At 48.2% G+C, this 23,359-nt stretch overlaps 1 protein-coding gene across 2 annotated transcripts in view; it reads right to left on the bottom strand.

Moving 5' to 3' along the window:
* Positions 1-6,060: 6,060 nt before the first annotated feature.
* The window catches only part of FUBP3 (far upstream element binding protein 3), a 41,446-nt gene continuing 24,147 nt past the window's right edge, over positions 6,061-23,359 (bottom strand). For both annotated transcript variants that reach the window (XM_032233461.1, XM_032233462.1), the window contains exons 8-19: positions 22,282-22,444; positions 21,412-21,510; positions 20,472-20,573; positions 19,065-19,167; positions 17,558-17,658; positions 17,294-17,435; positions 12,569-12,729; positions 11,632-11,705; positions 10,811-10,887; positions 9,522-9,593; positions 8,851-8,972; positions 6,061-7,764 (exon numbers count right to left, since the gene is read on the bottom strand). In XM_032233461.1, coding sequence (XP_032089352.1) covers positions 7,756-7,764; positions 8,851-8,972; positions 9,522-9,593; positions 10,811-10,887; positions 11,632-11,705; positions 12,569-12,729; positions 17,294-17,435; positions 17,558-17,658; positions 19,065-19,167; positions 20,472-20,573; positions 21,412-21,510; positions 22,282-22,444 — 1,225 coding nt within the window. In that variant the 3' untranslated portion in view covers positions 6,061-7,755. The remainder of the gene's footprint in view (positions 7,765-8,850; positions 8,973-9,521; positions 9,594-10,810; positions 10,888-11,631; positions 11,706-12,568; positions 12,730-17,293; positions 17,436-17,557; positions 17,659-19,064; positions 19,168-20,471; positions 20,574-21,411; positions 21,511-22,281; positions 22,445-23,359) is intronic.

The raw sequence follows: 23,359 nt of genomic DNA, 5'->3' as shown, positions 1-23,359 counted from the left end.
AGCCTGAAACAGCTGATGGTCGGGAGTTGATCCAACCGGCAATCAGCTGCTTCTGCTAATCAGGCTGTGCTGAAGCTGAAACTGAAATGGGCAGTTTGCTGCAAGGAGGCAAATTGCTGGGAGGCAGAGACAGATTTTTTTCCTCTTGTTTTCCTCCCCAAAAGCTAGGTGTGCCTTATACTTTGGAGCATCTTATACTCCGAAAAATACAGTACCTGTTTAGTGACCATTTGAAGTTACAACGGCACTGAAAAAAGTGATTTACAACCACTTCAAACCAGCACAATATCTTCACGGCGACATGGTCAAAAAAGGGTTTGTAAATTTGGTCGCCATTCCCTTAACCCAGTGTTTCTCAACCTTGGCAACTTTAAGTCCTGTGGACTTCAACTTCCAGAATTCCCCAGCCAGCTCTGCGGGATTCTGGGAGTTGAAGTCCACAGGACTTAAAGTTGCCAAGGTTGAGAAACACTGCCTTAACCAACCGCCTTGCTTAGCGAGAGAAATTCAGGGTCCCAATTGTGTTTGTAGTCCAAAGACTATTTGGACGGCACTAAATTAAATTTCCCCAGGATGCAAAAGATGAGTTGTGCAAAGTGGGATGAGAATTTTCTACTTCCACGCGCTCGCAGACCAGATTGCAAGAGAAGGAAACATTGGCGAACGGGATTGCAATCCCCGCTCCCCACTTGATAAATTATAAATGCAGAGAAGGGAAATAAGATTCCAATAAATCAGTGTATTGTCAAATAAAAAGCCTTTAGAGTTAAATAAGGCCTGGACCACCAGCGGTTATATTCCCTGGAGCTGATGCTTTTGCTAACAGAAATTACAGTAAATATGAGGAAGAGGAAGGGGAAGACAAATGGATTTTTAAGAGTCAAGAGACCCACCTCTTAGAACCTTGGGGGGAAGCAATTACTGTAGTGAGAATTTGCAATGAAATCTGGGGAGGCAAGGCTAGTAAGGATCCCCCCTCTCAAATATTTCTAGTTTATCTCTTTTTTTTTTTTAATTCTAGCAGAATAAAATGAATCTCTAGCATTATCTCAAACCACCTAAGGCCCGAGGTTGAAAAATGGAAGAGGAGTTAGGGTTAGGATTAGGGTTAGAATAGAATAGAATAGAATTGAATAGAAAAGAGAATAGAAAAGAACAGAACAAAATAGATAATAGGATAGGATAGGAATTCTTTATTGGCTAAGTGTGATTGGCCACAGAAGGATTTTTTCTTTGGTGCATATACTCTCAGTGTACATAAAAATAAAATAGAATGCATTCATCCAGAATCATAAGATACAACACTTAGTGATAGTCATAGTTTACTAATAAGCAATCAAATTATACCAGGGAGCAAATGAAACAATATACATTTTAAAGACAGGAGCAACATGGTCATAGTCCTAAGTGGAGAGAGTTTAGTGTGAGAAGAGTGGATTTTCAAACCAACGTACAAAACTGAAACCTCATTTTGAAATGGGCAATTTTCCCAAATGTGTAATGCACTTCAATTATCATAAAAAATAATGGGTATTAAGGACACCTCTGTAGAAAACTGCATCCACTCTGGACATTCATAGGCGTAAATGCATTCATTAATTGCCACTGAATTGAGTTCACCTGATGGAAATTGTAAAAAGCTTTGGCCCCTTGAGCAGCTTTTAACGATTAAGGAATAGGAATAGGAATAGGAATAGGAATAGGAATATATATATATATATATATATATATATATATATATATATATATATATATGTGTATGTATGTATGTATGTATGTATGTATGTATGTATGTATGTATGTATGTATGTTATATTTATGCTGATAAATAAATAAAGGGAGACTAGTATAGATCTATTTCAAGCTATTTAGCTCTCATCAGCTAGCCATACCCAAGTTTTTGGGAATCGAACCTGTGCTCTATTGCCTCCCAGGCAGGGAGTTAACCATTTGAGCTACAGAGAGCGACTCCTTTATGAATATATATATATATATATATATATATATATATATATATATATATATATATATATATATATATATATATATATATATATATATATATACATATATATATATATATATATATATATATATATATATATATATATATATATATATAGTGTTTGTGTGTGTGCGTGTTTACACACACACACACACATATATATACACACACACATACATATATACACACATACACACACAAACACACACACACACACATATATATATATCTTTGTAGATTTTCACATGTGTAAGTATGCTGGTCTTGTTGTATTCGGGTCGTTTCCCGTGTAAGATGGCGAGGTCCCACTCGCCATCTTCAGGCTGGTACCTTCGGCTTTGTGCTTCGTGATCAAAGATGCCGTCTTTTTATAAACTTTGCTGGCACAAGGACGAAGCCGAAGGCACCAGCCTGAAGGTGGCGAGTGGGACCTCATTGAAACGTCGGCAAGATACTCTCAATCTTACACAGGAAAAACCCCGAATACGCCAAGACTGGAGCAAGGATGAAGGAAGGAAGATGCGGATGTAAATTGCTAGAGGCAACAATTATCTTTGAAGCTCTCGTGAGAAAAGGTTGCGAAGGAAATATTAGACCTACCTTCTTAAAACAGAGCAAACCGGCCTTGTGTGAAGATGGGTGCGGAGAAGGGTGGAATTGTCTGAATCGGGGCTGGCTGGGGAATGCTGGGAGTTGAAGTCCATACGTGTTCGAGTTTTCAAGGTTGAGTAACACACTGCTATGAGCCCTAAAACAGATGAAGTGGAAATCTAACCAGTTTGGCAAGAAACATACTAGTTAAAACTAATATATTGGCCAACCTTCTTTTTTTGCTGGACATCTTTCAGACTAGTAACGTGCCATTCCCAGAATCCTCCAGCTAGCATTTGGTCTTTGCTAAGCATTCTGGGAATTCTAGGATATCTTCCCAATAGGTGACACTCACCTCCCAGAATTCCTCAGCCAACATTTGACTGTTGCTGAGGCTTCAGGGAGTTGAGGTCCATTCAAATAGTGCCTCGGGATAGGAGAGGATGGGACAGGAGAGGAGGGGAGGGCAGGGGAGGGTACAGGAGAGAAGGATAGAGTAGGATAGAGTGGCGTAGCGTAGAGTAGAAAAGGGTAGAGAATAATAGAATATACGTAGTAGAGCAGAGTAGTGTAGAATAGTATAGGAGAAAATTAGAATAGAATAGAATAGAATAGAATAATATTCTTTATTGGCCAGGTGTGGCTGGACACACAAAAAATTGGTCCCCAGTTCAGAAGCCCTGTGTACACACAAACAACAAAATGACAGGTCATAGATCATAAATCATAGTTACCATCCTTAATCATAAGATACAAAAAGCAAGTGATAAATCACAAGATACCAATAGGAGGAGGCAGCAGGAAAGATAAGGAGAAAAGAGGAGAAAATGAGAAGATAAGAAAGCTGATAAGAACAATACAGCTTACTACATGGGTAAACTTCCTAGATGTGTGCTGTGGGGATTAAGTATGATATCATTGGGGGGGGGGGGGAATCTGTATGTCTAGTTGTTTTGGTGTGCAATGCCCTGTTCCGGCGTCCGGCTGGGAGCAGTTGAAACAGTTTATGTCGAGGATGTGAGGGGGGTCATTTCCTCAGCCCCCTTTCTGACCTGCACAATATACAGGTGTTTAATGGAAGGTGGTCGAGGGATGCGGTAGCTCAGTGGCTAAGACGCTGAGCTTGATCAGAAAGGTCGGCAGTTCGAATCCCTAGTGCCGCATAATGGAGCGAGCTCCCGTGACTTGTAAACCGTTGCTGACAAAAACTGTCTTTTGCAATTGACCGGCGGTGAATTTGTCAATGACGCTCAAAGGGCTTCTCCAGCTGCTTTGAGGTTGCCCACAAGGCCCTTCTGATTTTTGGATCTGCCTTTGCTCTCTCCTGCCCCAGTCCTTCTATTTGTACTTGTAGCTCTTTCTAATTTGGTTCTCTTCTCCAGTTTTTTCCTCTGGCGTTTCTCGTGCGTCTCGCCAGGCTTAGCCACATAAACTATTCAGAGGAAAACAGCTCAGGCTGTCCACAATCGCCATGAAGACACGGAGGCAGACACAGTTTTCCCGAAGTAACCCGCCGGCTCGCTTTCCTCGTGCCAAGTTCGAAAGCGTCTCTAATGCAGGGAGTGGCCCGACGTGGCCGCGGGTGGCCGCTTAGGGTTGGGGAGACGAAGAAGAGATAAAAATCCATTACTGGATTTGGTCTCATTTCAAGCCCTTAAGTGTTCTTCCTCAACACCAGACTGCTGACAAAATAAAAAAATAAATAAACAATTGCCCGGCCTTCGCGAGGCGCCACTCCTAATGGCTGGGTTGGTCTTGAAGGCCTCGGTGCTGGGCGGCCCCACCCACCCGATATTTGAAAAAAAAAAAAGGGAGGGGGGGCCATGAAAATGAAGTTTGCATAAGAGCCGGGTTCCATAATTCATATCAAGGATATTCCACCAGGGACCGACTGATCGGTACTTACAGATAACATTGGAAGAAAGTGCATCTCCTTGGCTTTCTCCCCCCCAGCACTTACGGATGGGGGTGGAGGGGCACCAATGCATCGGCTTCAATTAAGAGACACCTTGGAGTTCATTAAGCAACAGGCCAAATGTCCTTTTGGCACAGGGCTCGGGAAATGAATTAGGAAGGAGGCCTCTCGTCTCCATCAAAACGTTCATCTGGAGCCCCACCATCTCCCTCCCTCTGCCCAAATGGCCGTTTTACCCTTCCATTTCCCCGAGCCCCCCTCTCCTTCCGCTCCTGCCACGATTCTCTGGAGGTGCCTTTTTAAAAGATGCCATCTTCCCTCTGCCCCCTCTCTTGGTTTCCCTTTTCTCTCCTTCCGGCTTTCAACAGCAGCCCCCTCCCTGCCCTATGCACCGCCACTTTTACAGATGGGGTCCAAGGGAAGGGGAGGAAAACAATAGAAACTGTGCAGCAGACACCAGAGGAGGAGGAGGAGGTGAATTTAAGGACGGGCCGATCTCACGGTTTGCCCCCAAAAAGGAAAGTCCACAGTTAGATTGGGGGGGGGGGGGGTGTCCTGGGCTGGCAAAGCTTGTGAAATTGGGCAGGACCAGGGATGAAATTCAGGAGGTTCTGGAGAACCGGTAGCAGAAATTTTGAGTAGTTTGGAGAACCTCAGGCTGAAAGGGGGGGGGGGGGGTGAATGGAGATTTTGCAGTATCCTTCCCCTGCCACGCCCACCAAGCCACGCCCAGAGAACCGGCAGTAAATAAATTTGAATTTCCCCACTGGGCAGGACTAAGAACGGTTAAAGAGAGAAAAGTGAAGGATGGAGAGATTTTTGGAGTCTAAGCTTGGAGGGAGGGCGGGGGGAAATAATATCATGAATGGAAGGAAAGGGGGGGCTTAATGGGTGATGGAAGGACCTCCCAAGGTGACCATGTCTTAGGCAGGTGTGCGAGGGTGAAAGGTTGGTTGGAAAGGGGGCACGTTCCACTGGTCCCCATCAAACCACACGGGGATTCCTCTGCAGGACACCTAAAATGTTCTCCGATCCTCTGCCCCCCCCCAAAGCATGGATTTCCCTTTTAAGGGATCCCTTCCCCAGAAGATCTTCCTAGGATCGGGAAGGCTCCATCCTGGAGGGGAGACCACATCCAACGGAGGAGGGGGCATTCGCAGAAAACCTGGCCTGCTCCCTGAGCAACGGGGAGCCAGGTGTCTGAAGCTAATTTTCTTTGGATCAGGACAACAGGCATCCTGGATGGTCAAGGTGCTTCACATCAGCCCCCAAGGGGGGGATTTGGAGTGGTGGCTTCTGAATTCTGACTGGGGAATAATAACCGGAGTGTTCTCATCTTTATGGGCTTATGACTCTTCAGCTGCCGGAGGAAGACTAAACCGCTAAGAAAAAAAACTTTTTAAACTTCAATGGAAAGCAGAGAAAGAAAACTAAAGAGGGGAAACCGAGACCCTGTTTTTTAAATGCGATTTGTGCGTGTGTGTGTGTGTGTGTGTGTGTGTGTTTGTGTGTGTGTAAGAGGACACCGACACAGCACCCAGAAATGTAATCGTGTGGAATTTTTTTTTATTATAGAGAGAGTGTAAAATGCAACTGTCAGTCAAATAAAAAGAACATTTTTCGTTTTAAAACATCATGCTGAACATTATCCAATTGTTTTCATATTTTTTTTTATATATATATCCTGTATACAGTTAGACATTTCAAGCATTATAAAGAAATGGGAGGGAGGGCGAGGAAGCTCCTAAAACAGCAACTTCGGTACAATTCAAAACGGAATGTCCCATAGATCAATTAAAAATGTCAAGAAAAAAATAGCTTTACTTCCGTTTGTTTTTGTTTTTTTCTCTTTAAAAATACACTGTTATCTGTACAAGAAAACACTACAGTGAACACTGGAAAGCATATTATCCCTTTTATTAAATCAAAAAATTATTCAGAACATACCTATGGTTAATACTAGATTTCATTTTTACTTCCTCTAGTAAAATTTGACAAATATTAAGGTAAGAAAATACTTAAAAACAAAGGGGGAAAAAAAATAAAAAAGCCAAAAGCAAACACACACACCCTGGAATTAAAAAATAGTTACTACTATTTTATAGGATTTAATGTTCCACAGTGCTTGTTAAAGATACTAATAGCAGTTTCATCTTAATATTAAAAATAACAGTATTTATTTCTGAAATAGACAAAAAGTATTTTGCTCTTTTTTTTGTTTTTTTGTTTTTAAAGAGATGCTTGGAGGTCTTAGATTTACAAATGCAACCAACCAGGGAAACATAGAAAGGAAAATAGTATCACTAAAAAATTAACACATTGCTTTTATATTAACCCTTTAGATCTCTAGAAATTATACAGCCCCTACAAAATCCCCCCCCACCCGCGATAAACGAACTCGACAGCAAACAGCAAACTGTCCCAATAAAGAATTCACATAATTAATTACAATACATAGCATAATTCAGTTTCTTCTTTTTTTAAAAAAATGCAATAAAATCAAAAAAGACAGCCAAGGTACAAGAAAAATTAGAAGTAAAATATTTAATGAATTTACATATTTAAGAATATTTAAATACTGTTTTCTTTTTTAAAAAAAATTCATTTTCTTTTCTTTTAGAATTTGTTACATACCACCTAAGACTTCCAAGCGTTTTTGTTTGTTTGTCTGTTTGTTTTCTGTTTCAACAGAAAAAAAGATTTTAAAATCAAAGTACAAGGAGAGGAGATTTGGGGGGGGGGGGGGAGAAAAAACAAACCCCAAACACACGCGCACACAAAACCCATTTGTTGAAACGTCACAGCTTTAGGGGAAAGTTGTGATGCCAGCTGTCGGTCGGCTTCCCTCCAAATCATCTTTCCCAGAGTTTCGCTTCGTGCTCTTTTTATTATTATTTTTCCTGTCATTTTTTTTTTCCTTACAATTTTGGAAATGAATCCTCCCCGAACAATATAAAACGAAAGCAAAAACAAAAAGCAGAAATTAAGGAAAAGGAAGAAGAATGACGTAGCATGTCCGTAAAGTTTAGTACACGTTACTAATTGTTCCTGATTCTTAGAAAAAAGTTCAGTAAAGATTATCCTAACCACTAGTGTTTCACGAAAGAAAGGAAGGAGGAAAGAAAGAAGAAAGAAAGAAAGATCTTCAAACGGTTGCAAATCTAGAAACCTCTGTTACAAAAAGGTTTGTTTCCACAATGATTCCAAGGAAAAGGGAAAAAAGGGAAGAAGAACCAAACTTGTTCTACTGCTCCTGAAAAAATAAAGAACAAAAAAATATAAAAGTGAGTGGAAACAGAATTAAAAACGCTCAACGTCTTTTTCAATCCTGACTCTGCAGATGGGGAAGACAACCAGACCCATCATCCCCACCCCACGCGCCCTCCTCGCCCGCAACCGTAAAGGTCCCCTTGTCAGGTCCAGGCCCTCCCTGGGCAAACCTTTTGGCAATTCCTTTGGTTTAAAAAACAAAAAAACCCCTTCCGTGTTTTATGATCTTTCTTGCCACAGTTAGGAACACGGTCGTTAAATGAACCCAGCTTCCTCGTTGACTCTGCTTGTCGGAAGGTCGCAAAAGGGGGGGTCACGTGACCCCGGGAAATACTGTGACCGCCTCACGTGACATCGGGGAGGCTGCAACGGTCATAAGTGTGAAAAACATTTTAAACAGCTACCTATGACCAGTTTTCACACTTATGACGGTTGCAGCATCTCCTTGGCCATGTGACCCAAATTGGCAACTGACTCATGTTTATGACGGCCGCAGTGTCGCTCAGGAGCCAAGACAATGGGGGAAGCCATCTTGGTGTGACCAACTGAACAACTGCAGTGATTCACTTAACAACGGTGGCAAGAAAGGTCGTCAAATGGGGCAAACCTCACTCAACAACTGCCTTGCTTGGCTGCAGGGACGCTGGGTACGTTTGTGGTCGTACGTCGAGGACTGTCTGGGCTCTTCTTGACTTTCTTTATGGGTTTCAAAAGGGCTCAAGCCAGGCAGCCTTGTGGCCCTTCCAGTCTCCCCGAGAAACCTGCTTATTTCTGTCTTGGTTGAGCGTTAATACCTTTATTTGTGATTTCTTTGCTTTTAAAATTATTGTAAATTTATCAGCCGGCCATCTGACTGCAAAGGAACCTAAAATTAAAAGCCTCTTTTTTGTCTTTCAAGCTTCCCTGTGAACTGCCCAGGATTAAGTTAGTTTATTTCATTTATATGCCGCCCTTTTCCCCCGGAGGATTGGCGGCTTTCCTGGCCGGCTCTTCCTGTTCTAGGGGGGCGCCCAGAGAATCCATCCGGTGGGCTTAAAGGCGGCAGACTCCGTGCGAGGGAAACACCCACCTGGCTGTGAGCCTGTCCTAGCGTCTGCCCGTAGAAGGCTGCCTGTTGTCGGTAATACTCGGCCCAGGCCATTGTGTAGTCCGGCTGGTTGCTGGCTTGGGAAACAGCTGTGGCAGCGTGACCTGGAAAGGGGGGGAAGGAGGAAGAGAAGAGGGGTAAAGGAGATGCTGACGAGGAAGCTGGGGAGTAGCCCACCTACCCCGTTCGCCAATAGCTCCCCCCCCTCCCCCGGGATTCCTGCTTCGGGCTATGATTTGGGCCAGGGCTCCAATAGATGAATTAATTCCACTTTACTGCACGGCTGCCGTAACAGACGCTTGCGAGTCTGGAGGTTCAAATCTCCCACTGTCCCTTTTGCAGCCTGAGAAACGAGGGAGGCCTCGTTCTCTGCCCCTTGTGCAGCTCTGGGCTACGCCGCCTCTTCTCTGACTGTTCTCTAGAGCAGTGTTTTTCAACCAGTGTGCCGTGACATAGTGTAAGGTGTGCCGTGGGAAAAACACTTTATATATAGTCAATATAGGCACAGAGTTAATTTTTTTTAACATTTTCTAATGGTGGTGTGCCTCGTGATTTTTTTCATGAAAAAAGTGTGCCTTTGCACAAAAAAGGTTGAAAAACACTGCTCTAGAGCCGCATGAAGAGAACCTCGCAAGGCCGAAGGTACTACTCACTCTGCTTCTTGTAATAGTCTTCCCATGCCTTGCTGTAATCCGGTTGGCTGTTCTGCTGCTGGCTTTGCTGACCTACCCGAAAGGGAGAAAAAGAAGAGGTTACAGAGCAGCCGGACGGAGGTCTAAACCCCTTGAGATATTCATGGATCAACATTTCAGAAGATGACCTGGGATCCTGTACCCACCGATGGGAGGAAAAGGTCATGTGACACAAAGGCAGGATGTGCTTTTGACCATTCCCTGCTTTATCTGGCAGTTCTGGTCAGTTTCTCACACTCCAACATATACATGTCAGGTAATGAGGATTTAATAGCTGCCAGAAGTATAAAGACTATGTCAAAGCAGTTTAGATTATCAGCTGTACAGCTTTAAATGGGAGGAGCGTCAGGTAATGAGGATTTAATAGCTGCCAGCTGGTGTAAGGTTGTAAGCTGCAAACAGTAAGCTGATGCAATGAGGATGATTCAGCAATGCAGAGCTGTTTATGTATACCGTATTTTTTGGAGTATGAGATACACCGGCGTATAAGATGCACCAAGATTTTGAAGAGGCAAATTAAAAACAAAGTTTTTGCATTCTGCAGACCTCCCAAAAACAGCCCGTTTTTCGCAAAAACTGGCCCATTTTTTGTCAAAAAAAAGGGCATGCATAGCTTTTAAGCAGCTTGTAGGGTGCTGCTGGGGGATTGGGGGGGGGGGGGGGGAAACAAGCAAAAAAAAAAAAAAGGCCCAGATTTTCACCCCCTTTTCTTGAAGGAAAAAGGTGTGTCATATACTCTGAAAAATACGGTAGGCGGCCATTGGAGGGAGTTTCTCTTTCTCTCCTTGTATCTGTAGCTGAGTAAGGGTAAGGGATTCCTCTCTCATGTCTTTGTCTGTGTATATAAACCACTATGAATTGTCTAACGGCTCTGCTTGGGTCCTGGGTTTATTGCGTAATAATGGCCAGGCTGCCCAAACTCTTGACGGAAGATATTCTACGTATGTCAGAGCACAGAGAGTGCGGAGAAGAGCAACAAAGAGGATGAGGGGACCAGAGGTTGAAACATCGGAAGAACGGTGGCAGAAAGTGGGAATAAAAAGGACGAAGGGTGACGCGGCCGCTGAGGATATAACAATTATGGCAAAGCTGCTTCATTGCAAAATCCTGCTTGGGGGGAAAAGCTGCCATCGCAGCCCCTTGCAAGCAAAACGCTGCAGCAGAACATTGAGGTATCTTGACTTGAGGGTCTCCAAACTGCCCCCCCCCCCCACCAAAAAAACCCATTTCTAGGATGGGGAGAGGCTTACTTGGGACCTGCTGTCCTGGTTGCTGCCACGTCTGGTAAGTGCTTCCCCAGCCCTGGGTCATGAACGCCTGGGGACCGCTGTGGAGGACAAGAGAGCGTTACTGATGCAGAATCCTTCCACTCCTGCCCAATGAGAGCAAACCCCACTCCTTACTAGCATGGGTGGTGTAACCTGGGTGGGTAATGAAACGTCTGCAAGAAAATATCCAAGCTCAAAGAGCACCAAGGACTCCACGGCCCTCCTCCTCCATCTCCTCCTCCTCTTCTCCACAAACCCCACTCCTTTCTACCACTGATAATGTTACCTAGTTGGGTCACGAAGCGTCTGCAAGGAAACCACCAATCTCGGAGAGGGCCAAGGATGCCCTCATTTCAACACTGAGCTACAAATATTGGCCTTTATTGGTCCTGGAGGAATGGAGGTCGAGCTGCGCTGCTCTGAGCCCCTTTTCCCATCCCTCGTGCAGGACCTTGCAGGGGATCCTAACCACAACTCTGACTTGAACCTTCCTCGGCCTGGGAGCTACCCACTACATAGCAATGCAGGAGCCGGGGGCTCGGGTGGCAAGGCCTGTCTCTTTTGTCTCTCGGATGCTGGGACCTCTGTACCCTGTTTGCCTCCTCCTCCCCCCCTCCAGCACCCCCCCCGCCCCCTAGGAGCACTGGCCTCTGCCGATTCTGACCCTGAGTTTCAGAAGCAGAGAGAGAACTGCCTTTGTCTGCATCCCTAAAGCACCCAGAAGGGCACAACCTTATGGACCGGCAGTTGATGCTGGGAGAAACAGAAGGAAAAGGAAAGGACGGGGGGAAAAGAGTTCTTACTTTTGATGAGTCGTCGCAGGCGGCTGGCTGAAGGGTCCCTGGCTGAATCCCCCGGGGCCACCTAGGTTGGTGCCCTGAAAAAGACATCATGGGGGGGGGGGGGGGGTTGTCACTTAGACCGGAGTCTCCCCATTTGAGTGACAAGGGGGAGCCTTGAGGGGCATTCAGGGGCTGCAGGCGACTCGGTGGCACTCGGGGTGAAAGGGAGGGGCGGTCAGCTATGGAGCCGGGGGGGGGGGGTGTCTCTTGCGATCAGGGCTGCTGAAAATCTGTGTCTTGGGAAAGGACGCAAACATGGCGGGGCCCGTCTTCAAATGGGCATCAGCTGGGTGTTTCTGGGTCTCCTCCCTTCCAATGGTCCCCAGGGGCCCCGTGGCTCACTGAGGAAGGTGCTGGATTAGAAAGCAGGGACTGAGTTCTAGTACTGCCTGCAGCATGAAAGCCAGGTGGGCGGCTTTGGGCCAATCACCAGGAGACGGTGAATTCTAGTCCCACCTTAGCTGTGAAAGCCACCTGAGTGATTTGGGTCAATCTGTCCATCCCAACCCACCTCACAGGGCTGTTGTTTGTGGGGAAAACAGAAGGAAGATTAGGTAAGCTACCTTGAGTTATTTATAGAAATAGTAAAGGTGGGAATGAAGGAATGAACAAAAGTTTGGTTTTTTAGCTGACGGTTGGGACAAGCGGGGGCTTCTCCACGGTCCCCCCTCCCTCGCACTGAGAAATACAGCCCAAGTGCCTTCGCGGATTACGGATATGAGACAAACATTCTCATTTGCGCAGGAAAACAGGAGCATTTTCTACGCCTTCCAGCGTATCCCCTAACAGCAAACCTGAACCACGTCGGAGGGTGGGGAGGGGGTTTGGGGCGGGGGCTGCATCGCCCACCCTGGAAGGAGCAAGCTGGCCTGAGAGGGTGAAAGGAGACAGGACTCACCCCCACTTTCTCATCGATCAAGTGCCGGGCGAGCTCGATCTGCTGGGGAACTCCCCGGATGGTGAATATCCGAACGTTCGGGTCCGTGTTGGGAGGGGGGTTCCGCTGGAGTTCCACGTGAGCCCCCGACTGCTGGTTTATGCTCTTGATGTTCTCCCCTCCTGCAGCAGGACAAAGACGAGGGAGACGCTGGGCGAGAGCTCGGAAACTTGTCCGTCCCGACGCCTTTTCCCGAATTCATGACACGGCCCCAGGACGGCCACTAGGTAAAATGGCTATAGGTCACAGGTTACTGCCCTCGTGTCTGGTTTGCCAACTGCACAGGGGCAGATAGGAGAGCGCTCCAGAGGGCCAACGTCATTGCCCAGAGGATCATGGGTTGCCCCCTCCCCTCTTTGGAAGAGCTTGATGGCTCCCGCTGCCTTAAGGAAGTTCAAAACATTCTCAAAGATCCAACCCATCCTGGGCAACCTTTGTTTTTTTGAACCATTACCATCTGGCAGACGGTACAGGACAATAAAAACAAGGACAAATAGACTGAAAAACAGCTTCTATCCCAGGGCAGGAACCATACTGAATTCTACGGTATAATGCAATATCGGGTTTTCAATTTCAATTATACAGAAAGTAAAGGATGTTTATTTGTGTTATTATTTTTATACTTATAATGTACACTGAAGACAGCATTTAATTTCGTTCTATGAGGTACAAAGACAATAAAGCAGAGCAAAGCAAACTCCCAAGGTGCACCTCTCACTTGGCGTGGCTTTTCAGCGACTTCTTCTGGCAGACCCCACCATGGCTTACGTGGGGTGGGCTGCAGTCCAGGGGCCCAGGAGGGAGGGGCCCTTTCCCAGAGAGTAGAGGGAGAGCTAAGCTTGGTGCTTTGGGCATGCAGGGAAAGGGCCAGGGGGGAAGACACACAGAGTGTTTAGAACCACACGGCTGGAAGGGGTCTTGGAGGTCTTCTAGTCCAACCTTCTTACACTATCCCAGAACAAGTCTTTTCCTGAAGGCTTCGAGGGATGGGGCTTCCTCAGCCTCCTCCACTCCACAAACCCTCCTCCCTCCTAACGCTGATGCTATGACACTGTCAGGTGCTGAAATGTCTGCTGGAAAACCACCAGGTTCAGAGAGCACCAAAGACCACCCCAACCCACAGCTACAAATGCTCTCTTCTAAATTTTAGCATCTCGTTCAAAGACCCTCAAATGGATTACTTCACAATGCTAAACCCTTGGCCCCATTGTGCTCAATGCAAAACATTTCCCCTGCAAGAACAGTCTTCAGTCATTTAGAAGAGAAAGAGAAAAAGAGTAGAATAGAATTGAATATAGAATAGAATAGAAAAGAGAATAGGATAGGATAGAATAGAACAGAACAGCAGAGATGGAGGGGACCTTGGAGGTCTTCTAGTCCAACCCCCTGCCTAGGCAGGAAACCCTACACCACTTCAGACAAATGGCTACCCAACATCTTCTTCAAATCTTTCAGTGTTGGAGCATTCACAACTTCTGGAGGCAAATTGTTCCACTGATCAATTGTTCTCACTGTCAGGAAATTCCTCCTCAGTTCTAAGTTGCTTCTCTCCTTGATTAGTTTCCCCCCATTGCTTCTTGTTCTGCCCTCTGGTGCTTTGGAGAATAGCTTGACTCCCTCTTCTTTGGGGCAGCCCCTGAGATATTGGAAGACTACTCCCATGTCTCCCCTAGTTTATTTGTTTATCTATTTAAAAGTGCATTTGATCTTATTTTACTAGTTCACGTTTATTTTAAATTTTATTATTTATCCAGCGCATATGTCACCCATCGCTCGCCCAGAAGCGAGACGCCAACGGAACAAGATCACGCATAAAACCTCCTGCTAAATTGCCGTGTTCCAATAACTCAGGGCCAAGTTTGGGATTTGCTGGTGGAGAAATGCCCCCAGGCTGCCTTGCAAGGAGAAGTCACCACTTCACCGGCCGGCCTTGGGCTCTCCAGGATCAGCCAGGGCTGGTGGAGAAGCCTGTGGCTGCCAAGGCTTGGGAGAACATGAAGCCCCCCCCCCCCCCCCCCACACACACACAAGGGAAGGCTTGTAGAAGGGTGGAGCACAACGAATGAAAATTTAGCTCCCAAAGGGAACAAGGGGCCCAAAGACAAGAGAGACCAGGAGGGAGGGATGTTGGTCTGGCTGCTGCCTTGAGGAAATTTGCTTAACAAAGGGGTCCTCCTCACAAGGCCTCCATTCTTAGGCTGGAAACTTCACACAAGGCGGGAGGGGAGGGGATGCCTGACCCTCCTCCTGACCGGCCAGAAACCAAAGGGGGCGAAGGGGGAGAAGGGCCAATTAGTTCAGCATCGCAGAAACATTCGCTCCGCCCGGCCTTCGCAACAGGTTGGGGGGGGGGGGGAGGAGGCCTTTCCCAAAGGTTTCCCAGCCTCCTCTGGGTTGCAGGGAACCTGCAGGAAACCTTGCTAAGGATTTCGAAGCCTGCAATCGGGGTTTGTTTAAAAAGCAATGACGACGACAACCCAGGAATGGTGGCAAAGGCATCGGGCTAGAAACCAGGGGACGGGGGAGTTCTAGTGCTGCCTTAGGAGTGAAAAAAAAACCACTGGTCACTTTGGGCCAATCACAAGAGGCAGTGAGTTCTAGTCCCGCCTTAGGCATGAAAGCCGGTTGGGTCACTTTGGGCCAATCACTAGGAGGCGGTGAGTTCTAGTCCCGCCTTAGCCGTGAAAGCCGGTTGGGTCACTTTGGGCCAATCACTAGGAGGCGGTGAGTTCTAGTCCCGCCTTAGCCGTGAAAGCCGGTTGGGTCACTTTGGGCCAATCACTAGGAGGCGGTGGATTCTATTGAGCTCAACATTTCTGTGGTTAAGCAAGACAGTTGCTAGATGAATTTTGCCCCATTTTACGATTTTACTTGCCACGGACATTAAGTGAAGCACTGCAGTAATTTAGTAACACGGTTACTAAGCGAATCCGGCTTCCCTGCTGTCTTTGCTCGTCAGGAGGAGGTTACAAAAAGTGATCACGTGATCCATGGACGCTTGCAACCGTCACAAATATGAGTCAGTCACCAAGGGTGGGAGTTTGATCATGTCACCTTGGGGATGCGAAAATGGCCGTAAGTGTGAAATAGAATTCTTTATCGGCCATTGGATGGACATAAATCATTTTTTTCAGTGCTGTTGCAACTTTGGGCGGACACTAAATGAATTGTCGTAGGTTTGAGGACTACCTGCCTGTCCTTTCTTTCCCGATCAGTGCAGGGGAATTCCTGGCAGAGTGACAGAATTCAACTAATGTTGCTAATAGAACATGGTCGTATTTTAATCTTGTTATTTTACATTTTATGTTGTAAGGTAAAGGTTCCCCTTGCACAGATGTTCTAGTCGTTCCTGACTCTAGGGGGCGATGGTGCTCATCTCCGTTTCAGAGCCAAAGAGCCAGCGCTGTCCAAAGACGTCTCAATGCTGAAGGCGCATGAAGCACTGTTCCCTTCCCACCAAAGGTGGTTCCTATTTTTCTACTTGCATTTTACATAATTTCGAACTGCTAAATTGGCAGAAGCTGGGACGAGTCACGGGGGCTCCCTCCGTTACGCGGCTCTAGGGATTCGAACCGCCGAACTGCCGACCTTTCTGATCGATAAGCTCAGCGTCTGAGCCACTGAGCCACCGCGTCCCTTATTTTATGCCTTATTTTACTGGTGGGAGGAATAAACCAGATCTGAGTCGGGCCTGACGGAGGAATTGGGGGGGGGGGGGAGGCTTCCATGTTTCAGCCGGTTGACGTCAGGAGGGCGGACAGGGTGAATCCCAAACTCTTCTCCATCCCTCGGCCGAAGACTGGAGGGCCGGAGAAGAAGAGAACAAGCCTTCGCCCCCTTTTCACCTGCTGAACACATGGGGCTCGTCTGCAGACGGCTATTCAGGGTTGGGGGCTGCCTTTCTTCAGGCGGGGGGACGAGGGGAGGGGAGGGCGGGGGAGGACGGGGCCCCACAGCTGGACACAGAATCCTAAAGCCATTAATCAAACCGGGCTAAAAAGCCAAGCGCTGACAGGGAGCAGGCTGTCAAAAGGACGGGGGTTTATCATGGAAATACAGCCCCCCCCACCCACATCCCCCTGCCAGAGCTCCGAAGAGGCCGCTACGAGCTGTCGGACAGGGAGGCGCAAAGGGAGCCCTTGACCGGCGAAGGGCCCTTCTCAAGCCTCCCCAAAAGTGTCCGTGGGGGACAACTCTGACTTTGCAGGTTGTCTTTCTGAGGGGGATTATTGGATCGCTGCTTTCCAAGAACGGCCGTGATTCACTTAAACGACCGCAGTTAAGAGAGATGCTCCGGAAAAGGTGTGGACTGTGGGCAGAGTCAGCCGGCCAAGCGGCATTCGAGGAAGGAAGGAAGGAAGGAAGGAAGGAAGGAAAAGTGGAAGGGAAGGAAGGAAGGAAGAGAGGGAAGGAAGGAAAAGCAGAAAAAGGAAAAAGGAAGAGAAGGAGGAAGGAAGGAGATGGGAATGAGAAGAAGGGAGGGAGGGAAGGAAAAACAGAAAAAGAAAAGAAGGAGGGAGGAAATGGGAATGAGAGGAAAGGAGGGAAGGAAAAGCAGAAAAAGGAAAAAGGAAGAGGAGGAGGAAGGAAGGAGATGGGAATGAGAAGAAGGGAGGGAGGGAAGGAGGGAAGAAAAAGCAGAAAAAGGAAGAGAAGGGAAGGGACATTAACCCCCCTGCGACTCACCTTTGCCGATCACCAGGCCACATTTGTCGGCTGGCACCGTGTAAGTGATTTCCTGCATGCCGCCGGGGGTGCCCAGGCTCCAGTCTCCCCGTCCGCGCCCTCTGCCCCGGGTGACGGCGAGGCTCCCGAAACCATCGCGCTCCTGGGAGGGAAGAAGGCGGCACCTCTGACCACGCAGGAAACGAGCCTCCTGCTCGAGCAGGGGTTGGACTAGAAGACCTCCAAGGCCCCTTCCGCCTCCATTACCCGCGCAGCCTGACCCACCTGTGCCGTGAGGATGAGCTCGGTGATAATGTGACCTGCGTGCTGGCATCGCTCGGGGAGCCCCATGACCTGGGCAATCCTTTCTGGGCTAATACCGTCATCTGGAGGGGGGAAAGCGAGGGGAAAGTCCAGTGAAACAAGAGCAGAAGGACAGCAGAGAGACGGAAGAAGATTCACGGTGGGTGTGAATACGGCAGGCGTCCCCAAACGTTTAAGACTTGTGAACTACCCCCCCCCCTCCAGGGACACCACCCCAGAACTCCTCAGCCAGCCAGCCATGAAAAACGGTCGTAAGTCAGATTTTGTCAGGGCCATTGTAACCTCCAACAGCCACTGAACGGACTGTTGTTGTAGTTGTTCATCAGACCGACGTGGCTTTTAGTGGCATCCGCCTGAAAACCTTTCTGATAAACACATGTGCAAAATCTCACTCATTTCATTGCTTGCCATTGTTTCGCCTTTATGTTAATAAAAGGGGGAAAAAAACCTGCTTCAGTTAAATTGCCAGCTTTCTAAATTTCAGCCGTTTGTTTTAAGCAGGGCTGCCATGGTTACACACACACACACACACACACACACAAACCCAGGCTGATCCACCTACAAGGGGGCTGCTTTACAACTGCCACAAAAAAAGAGGTAAAAACTGGGTGGGGTCACGTGATCATCTGCCCTTTACGGCCGTCATGACTTATGATCAAAATTGCAGGCTCAAATAGGGTCGAATGTTGAGGATAACCAGTAGGCTAATATATATTGCAAGCCTAAAGTTCTGTTCTGTCCGAGGCTTCCCAAGAGCCTGGAGCAAATCCTGGTCCCCACAAAAAACCCTTTTCTTTATTCAGTGTGGATTCTGCTCATTCGCCTCCAGCAAAGTCTTTCAAGGGAGGATTTACGGTCACAGACCTTCTCTGGCTTGGAGAGCTGCCAGGCCGACATCTGCAGAACTTGGCAACGAACTGATTGTCTCCTGCAAACTCCACTCCCCTTTCGCTCCCCTTTTATTTCCTGGGGGGGGGGGCATTCACCATCCACCTGTGGCCTTACTCCCAAGTCAGCCCCTATTCTTTAGCTCTTCCCTTCGTCTGGCCACTCTGCGCATGGGCACACTGGGAACAGGCTCCAGCTGTTCCTCTGCCCCACTGATGTCTGACTCTGAAGGCAGCTGATAACTGGCACACGGCCCTGGCCCCCACTCTGCCTCCGACACAGAGACCTCACCAGAGCCTTCCCCAGACTCCAGGACTGGCCCATCTTCCTCCCCAACCTCCTCACTGTCCGAATCTGCTGCCAGCTCTGAACTAAGCCATGATTAAACCATATTAAGCACCAATAGTCCAGAGCTGGCTCAGGAATTCTGGGAGTTGAAGTCCGCAAGTCATAAAGGAGCCAGTTTGGTGAAAAACAAATTTTCTACAGAGGCAGGTTGGGGGGGGGGGGCACAGGTTGGGGACCCCTGGTCCAGAGTGCCTCATCAGAAACCTGGGTCAGACCACTGAAAGAAACAAACCTGGTTTAAACTGAATCCTAACCCCGGCGTCGTTCTGAATCTTCTTGATCATTTCGCCATTTCTTCCTATTACGATCCCCACGGCAAATCTGGGCACAGAGACCTGCGGACGAAGGGAGGGTTATTCTAGCCAGGGGAGAGGGGAGGGGGGGGGGCTTTGGACATGATCCACACCCCAACTGAACCGGGTCCAAGTATCAAAATGGGAGTTTGGCCTCATGCGTTCAATGCCGGAAGGCGTTTTCATCCCACGCTGCAGTTTGGTTGGAGACCAGGGAAGGGAGCGAGAAGAGGGGTTTGCGGCCAGAGAGGGGAGGAATCTAGAACTGGGCTTAGGAACGGCCGTTGGTCTGGAATGGAATAGGGGGGCTGGACTAGAAGACCCCCACGGTCCCTTTCAACTCTGTTATTCGGAGGGAGCCGAGGTGGCGCAGTGGTTAAATGCAGCACTGCAGGCTACTTCAGCTGACTGCAGTTCTGCAGTTCGGCTGTTCAAATCTCACCGGCTCAGGGTTGACTCAGTCTTCCATCCTTCCAAGGTGGGTAAAATGAGGACCCGGATTGTTGTTGGAGGCAATATGCTGACTCTGTAAACCGCTTAGAGAGGGCTGAAAGCCCTATGAAGCGGTATATGTCTAACTATTGCTATTGCTATATGCATGGTGAGAGCAATTAACCCATGGAACAGCTTGCCACCAGAGGTTGTGGGTGCTCCATCACTGGAGGTTTTTAAGAGGAGAACCGGACAGCCATTCGTCCATCATGGTCTTGGGCAGTGATGGAGAACCTTTTAGAGACCCAGTGCCCAAACAGCAACCCAAAACCCACTTAATTATCGCAAAGGGCCAACATGGCGATTTCACCTGAATAAAGAGGTTTTACTACCTAAGATAATGATAAACAACGCAGAGTTCAGCTAATCGTTCTAAGAAAAACATGATTAAATGCATTTTTATGCCCCTTCATTTTTTTCCTGCTTTTGAAATATTACGTTTAGCAACGATAAAAAAGAAAAAAAAACTTTTGTAATATCATTTATTTCCCTCCCTCTTTCCCCCCCTTTGTCTCTCTCTCTCTTCCTCCCCTCCCTCCCTCTCTATCTCCCTCCCTCCTTCCCTCTCCCTTCCTCCCTCTCTTCCCCGTGGGAGAAATGTGATGGAGCTGAGTGGGGAGATGGCATACGTGCCCACAGATAGGGGTCTGAGTGCCATAGATTCGCCCCCACTGGTTATGCTCTCCTGCTTGAGCAGGGGGGTTGGACTAGAAGACCTCCAAGGTCCCTTCAGACCCTGTAAAATGCGTTAAGCGTAGCCAAAAGGAAAGAAAAAAGAATACATTCTCATTTTCCTGGGCATTATGTTCTGCTGAAGGGAGAAGACGCAGCCAAGGTCCCACAGCCACACCTACCTCGATGCTTCCTCCCATCCTGGAGGTGAAATCGTTGCGGACGCCCCGGAAGTCGGCCTGGTCCTTTTCCCGGATAATCTCCAGGACCATCTCACGGGCTTGCTGGAGGGTTCCGAGGGGAGAAAAGAGCACCGGGTCAGTGAATGGGAGGGCTGGGTGGGGACCCGCCTTTGGGTCTCCCAGGATCAGGGCCTGGAACCGGCTCTGAGGGCAGGCGAGCCGTCCTCCCAGCTCAGCTCCTCCCGCCAGCCAGATGATTTTTGGGCCTCTGCCGTGCGGGGGGGTGGGGGGGCACGGGGGCACATGCTGGAGACACACGTGCATGCATGGGGCAGCAGTGGGGTCGCGCATGTATGTATGGGGGTGGGGGGAGTGCGGGGGTCGCACCCACCCAGCGCCTCATATTTGGTCCCTGGAGGCTGCAGGGAGGCCGGCTAGGCCCAAAACGGGCCACGGGATTTGTCGCACGCATGTGCGGGGGCGGGGGGGGGGGTGTTGTCGCGCGTGCACGCACAGCATTATGGGTGTGGGCACATGGACATGTGCTTTTGGCACGCGATGACCGAAAGGTTAGACATCCCTGTGCTAGGATTTAAGCCCCCAATGCATATTTTGGAGCAAAAAATTAATATAAGACCCAGCCTTATTTTCAGGGGAACGCGGTATTCTATTCCCGCCAGCACCGCCCAGCCTGGATTGTCCCCTTTGTCCCCCAATGCACAGATTTGCATAGCCTTTTTTTAAGACTATCAATTTGGAGAGAAGGTTATAAAAAAAAGGAAAAAAGAAACCAAAGTTGGGGGGGGGGGAGGGGGAACACACCAGAAAAATAATCTCAAGCTAACCCACAAACACAGAGACCTTCTCCCTCTGGGTTCCTATTCCAAATCATCCACGAACTCTCTCTCTCTTTGTCTGCCGAATCCTCTCTGATACACACCTGTACTTTGAAAGCATCTCCTGTAATCCGAAGAGGTTTATCCGCTCCGGTCGGTAAAGGCCCATCTTGGATCATGATCATCTTCACGCCAGTCCGTTCCTACATACGCGTTGCACAGATAATGGGAGATGGGAGATTGGGGGGGGGGGGGGAGAGAAGGGAGGAGAAACTACAAAAATAAATGAAATGCCAAAAAAAAAAAAAAAAAAAAAACCCACCCCCACCCACAAAAACCTGCTTGACAGCTGTGAAAATGAGACAAGAGGAGGAAATGAGAGGAGTGCCAGAGATTTGGTCATTTTAATAAACAGGTAGTCCTCAACTTATGTCAGGTCATTTAGTGACTGTCCAAAGTTCCAATGGCACTGTTGTGGCCTGCCAGCTGGCAGCCAATTCAGAGAGTGAGGAGGTTGGGGAGGAAGATGGGCCAGTCCTGGAGTCTGGGGGAGGCTCTGATGATGAGGTCTCTGTGTCGGAGGCAGAGAGGGGGACAGGGCCGTCCGACAGTTATCAGCTGCCTTCGGAGTCAGACATCAGTGGGGCAGAGGAGCAGTTGGAGCCTGTTCCCAGTGTGTGCATGCACAGAGTGGCCAGATGAAGGGAGCAGCTGAAGTACAGGGGTTGACTTGGGAGTAAGGCCACAGGGGGACGGTGAATGGCCCCTCCCAAAGGAAATAAAAGAGGAGCGAAAGGGGAGTTTGCAGGAGACAAAATTAGTTCCCTTTATTGGTTCCTGACTCCTGAGGCTCCTTGCCAAGTTCTGCAGATATTGGGCTCTGATGAGGCCGGAACTCGAGGACCCCCCGTATCGCTTCACGCAGCAGGTGGATGGAGAGAGAACGGGGAGGCAGGAGGCGACGCAGTACGCACCTGCAATTGTTTTATCGTTTCACCGCCTTTCCCGATCACCAGACCCACTTTGGAGGCTGGAATGAGGATTTCTTGCACTGTGTTGTTTCCGTCCACGTCGTTGTGAAAGCTGGGTCCGTTCCTACAACGGTCTACGATGTGGCCCAGGAGCCGTTTCGCTTGCCTTTGGGAGTCGGGGTAGGGGGGTAGGGGAGAGAGGGGAACGACGGACACAAAGAGAGACGAAGGGATGGAAGGAAAGAGGGTGGGGGGAGAAAGAAAGAAAAATCTCAAGGAAACCGGCTAAGAAATGCCACTCGCTCCCCCCTTGTCTGGGTCTAGAAGGGAACACAGGAAGTTTCTTTTGGGGGGGGGAGAAAAAGAAAAGAGAAATGGAAGCTCAGAAAGCCCTCGACTTATAACGCTTGGTTTTGTGACCATTCAGTTACAAGAGGACTGAAAAAAGTGAGTGTTTTCCACACTTATGACGGTGGCAGCATCCCCGTGGTCACCAAAATTCAGATGCTCCTATTTGGTCAGGTGATCCCCTTTTGCGACCATCTGACGAGCGAAGTCGACAGGGAAACCGGATTCATTTAACAACCGGGGGGGGGGGAGAGAATGGGACTAACTTCTCAACTGCAGTGATTCACTTAACAACCATGGCCAGAAACGTCGTGAGATGGGGCGTAACTCACTTAACAAACGTCTCGCTTAGCAACAGAAAGGATGATGGGCTCAATTGTGGTCATAAGTTCGAGGACTACCTGTAACTTGACTTGTCGCAATAATGACAACAACTGGATTTTGGGTGGGAAACATCACTTCAAGGGTCGGGGTGACACATCTTAAACCAACTGTTAAAAGTTCTGCTTCTCCCTGCTTGGAAAGTGGCTTTTCTCCACTCCCCCCGAGCCCCCACCTCAAAGAAAAAGAGGGGGGGGGGGCTTTCTCTATGTCAAGTTCCCCCTCTAGACCCCTTGAAGGACCTGTGGACTTCAACCCCCAGAATTCCTGACCCTCAAGCACTCCTGCTTGAGACGGGAGATTCAAAGCATTTAGAAAGGGAGAAATAGCAATAGCACTTAAGACTTATATA

This window comes from Thamnophis elegans, chromosome 16, assembly GCF_009769535.1.
Source record: "Thamnophis elegans isolate rThaEle1 chromosome 16, rThaEle1.pri, whole genome shotgun sequence".
Lineage (NCBI taxonomy): Eukaryota > Metazoa > Chordata > Lepidosauria > Squamata > Colubridae > Thamnophis > Thamnophis elegans.
Note: the sequence above shows the minus strand (reverse complement) of the source record. Positions and strands in the feature narration are given on the sequence as shown.